This window comes from Mesitornis unicolor, unplaced genomic scaffold (genome assembly GCF_000695765.1).
Source record: "Mesitornis unicolor isolate BGI_N332 unplaced genomic scaffold, ASM69576v1 scaffold43368, whole genome shotgun sequence".
Taxonomy (NCBI): domain Eukaryota; kingdom Metazoa; phylum Chordata; class Aves; order Mesitornithiformes; family Mesitornithidae; genus Mesitornis; species Mesitornis unicolor.
In genome coordinates this window covers 3,368-3,936 of record NW_010202128.1, presented here as the reverse complement: position 1 = coordinate 3,936, position 569 = coordinate 3,368, and the positions used below count along the sequence as shown (strand labels likewise).

At 65.0% G+C, this 569-nt stretch overlaps 1 protein-coding gene across 1 annotated transcript in view; it reads left to right on the top strand.

Annotated features, from left to right (window-relative positions):
• Positions 1-74: 74 nt before the first annotated feature.
• The window catches only part of UROD (uroporphyrinogen decarboxylase), a gene marked incomplete at its 5' end in the record, with an annotated part of 2,684 nt that continues 2,189 nt past the window's right edge, over positions 75-569 (top strand). Inside the window, 3 exon segments of the mRNA XM_010190304.1 lie at positions 75-187; positions 259-338; positions 536-569. The exon segment at positions 536-569 is cut by the window's right edge and continues 3 nt beyond it. Coding sequence (XP_010188606.1) covers positions 75-187; positions 259-338; positions 536-569 — 227 coding nt within the window.

Below are 569 nucleotides of genomic sequence, written 5' to 3'. Positions count from 1 at the left end.
CGAGCCGCTGGCCCTGGCAGCCCTGCCCCAGCCCCCTCGTGGGTGACAACGCGTATCCGAAATTTCATCCACAGCCCCAAGGGCTTCCCCAGGCTGAAGAATGACATGTTCCTGCGGGCAGCGCGCGGCGAGGAGACGGAGCACACCCCGGTGTGGTGCATGCGACAGGCGGGACGCTACCTGCCCGGTGAGTCAGTGGAGGCTTTCGCGGGGGACATGGTGAGGGGGGCCTGTAACGCTCACGCCGGTCCCTTGCAGAGTTTCGGGAGACGCGGGCAGCGCAGGATTTCTTTGCCACTTGCCGTAGCCCCAAGTTGTGCTGTGAGCTGACGCTGCAGGTGAGCATCGCCCTGGGGTCTGTGTGTTCCCTGTCTCCAGATGGGGATGGGAAGAAACCTTGGGTCTGGTTTCCAGGGCAGGTGGCCCCAGAAAGATGTGCAGTGCTTGGGGACCCCACTGCTCCATGCGCCTGTCCACGTCCTCCATGGGGAGGGGGTCCCAGCCCCTCGCTGACGCTGCCTCTTCCCCTCCGCAGCCGCTCAGACGATTCCCCCTGGATGCTGCCATCA